Source organism: Aphanomyces invadans (assembly GCF_000520115.1).
Source record: "Aphanomyces invadans strain NJM9701 unplaced genomic scaffold supercont1.59, whole genome shotgun sequence".
In the NCBI taxonomy this organism is placed as follows: Eukaryota; Oomycota; class Saprolegniomycetes; order Saprolegniales; family Verrucalvaceae; genus Aphanomyces; species Aphanomyces invadans.
Window position 1 is genome coordinate 13,651 of NW_008580204.1, and position 2,026 is coordinate 15,676.

Below are 2,026 nucleotides of genomic sequence, written 5' to 3' on the forward strand. Positions count from 1 at the left end.
GCGATACCCCTTGGTGAATTTCCTGCGGTTGACTTCATTCGGACTATTCGCCGCATTTCTCCCTACAAGAAGAAACGGTACCACAAACGAAAGCGTAGCAACGAGCATGCAATGATCATATAATGCATTTATATTGTTCTGTTCGTCGAGTTCTTTGATTGCACACCACCGCGGGAACATCATCTCCCAGAGCCAGTGCCATGTCCATGTCGAAGCATACTTGAGCAGTGTCCAGCCCATGTCATCGACGACGTCAATCGGAATGACACTGTCGGTGCGGCCAACGACGATATGATGCACACGTATTCTTGCTGCCACTTGTGCATCCAATTCATCACGACAAGTATCACCCAAACGACGGCGGCTGCGCGCTGCACGCACCGGCTTGAGGCGGAAGGTACACCCCTTACGCTGCTGGATGTCCCCTGGAACGGCCACAAGGGATTTTCCCAGCACTTGCATGGACTTGGAAACAATGACGTAGACGACGAGATGGTGGACGAGCGACACATTGTTCAAAAATAGGTCGGCCGAGGCCAATTCAACGATGTCGTTGGGGCGCAATGGTGGTCGGTTGTTCTCGTCCGCCGTGGGGGATGACGCGAGTGGGGCTTGTTTGAAATGCAGCACCTCGGGCGTCATGCTCAGGAGCAGATCCGGCAGTTTGGACACGACGACGGCGGCGTCTGGCGCGACGTCGACACTCGCAAAAGACTTGCATTCGCTACAAACGACAACGTTTCGGTGACGTTCCAGGTCTAGACGATGTAGCAGGGTCGCGATTTCCGATGACAGTCTATTCTCGCTGCCCATGCAAACACGTACAACGACGAGCGTAGGGGCCTCCGTACGGCGACTGCGATCGCTTGGGTGGTTTGTGCAGGAAAAACTTGTCGGCAAAGTATACTGGCAGTTCGCCGACGCGATGGAGATACATTACGTACCTGCATCAGCGAAGCAGGTCACGTTCCATATTCACACGAACTTGCATGGCCGACGTACCTCATGAGCTCGGAATATTCCCGCGTGAACAGATCGAGCTTGGCTGCCACGTCGTCCCACGGATGAACATTCGTCTTGATGGTATGCACCTAACGAACGAAACGACTGAGGGTCAGCATCACGAGCTCAAGGAAAACCCGACGTTAATCTTGACCACGTCATGGCACACGGCGTTGTATTTCTCGATATTGTTGCAAACGAGGTCGCTGAGGCTCTACCGAGTGAAAATCGGGAGTTTGCTAAAACGCGCTATGAATTTTGGTCCTTGTTCATGAGACCAGGGCTTCGGCTGAGACCGAGAGCGCCCCACAAGTGTTAGGGTCATCAGAGAAGTGGAGTATGAGTCGATGGCGTCAATTCTTAATAGCGAGGACCTTTGGGATTTCTCCCAGTGTCGGGGACCTCTACAGCATGATACATATGAGTGGTTTTCAGTCAAGTCTATTTTGTTGTGAGAAAAACCATTCCAATATGAAAAGAACCATTTTCATGTGAGACTGCCCTCATTAGATGTGATCAGATTTTTGCTCGGACACAAAGGGTGTCCGAGAGCGCAACTCACTAAAGAATTCTTTGTTGACGCTCCAGACAAATAAACAAGGGGTCAGAAGTGAGGTTAAGATCGTCAGGCCAGCAAAGCAAAACACTAAACTAGCTAAATGTACCCAACTCGGCAACGACCGATCATACTAGAAACGAATACCGTGGACCTTATATAGGTTTGGATGGTCACGGGCCAATTATCCGTACGCTATGCCTTTCGGATAATGTATACTCCGGAGTATAGGTTTGGACATACAAAATTCAAGTAATTCCATTTTAATGGATTCAGAGACAAAATATTCAATACCAAGATAAATAGAGTTCTGGAGGATGACGAAGACGAGAGGTTAAATGCGTGAATAATGCATACAAACTTGAAGATTATATTTATCTACACCAAAAATATTTAGCCAGTGTTGTCAGCATCCATGATTCCAATCTCTCCCGCTGGGTGAATGGTGTCCTCAATTGCCATATTTTC

General features: G+C 49.2%; 1 protein-coding gene across 1 annotated transcript; it reads right to left on the bottom strand.

Annotated features, from left to right (window-relative positions):
- Positions 1-346: 346 nt before the first annotated feature.
- Positions 347-1,007, bottom strand: H310_13961 (hypothetical protein; the record flags this gene model as incomplete). The annotated part of the gene is made up of 4 exons (XM_008881642.1): positions 347-371; positions 404-724; positions 852-944; positions 1,003-1,007. The coding sequence occupies 4 exons, from the start codon at positions 1,005-1,007 to the stop codon at positions 347-349; spliced, it is 444 nt and encodes a 147-aa protein (XP_008879864.1).
- Positions 1,008-2,026: the final 1,019 nt, after the last annotated feature.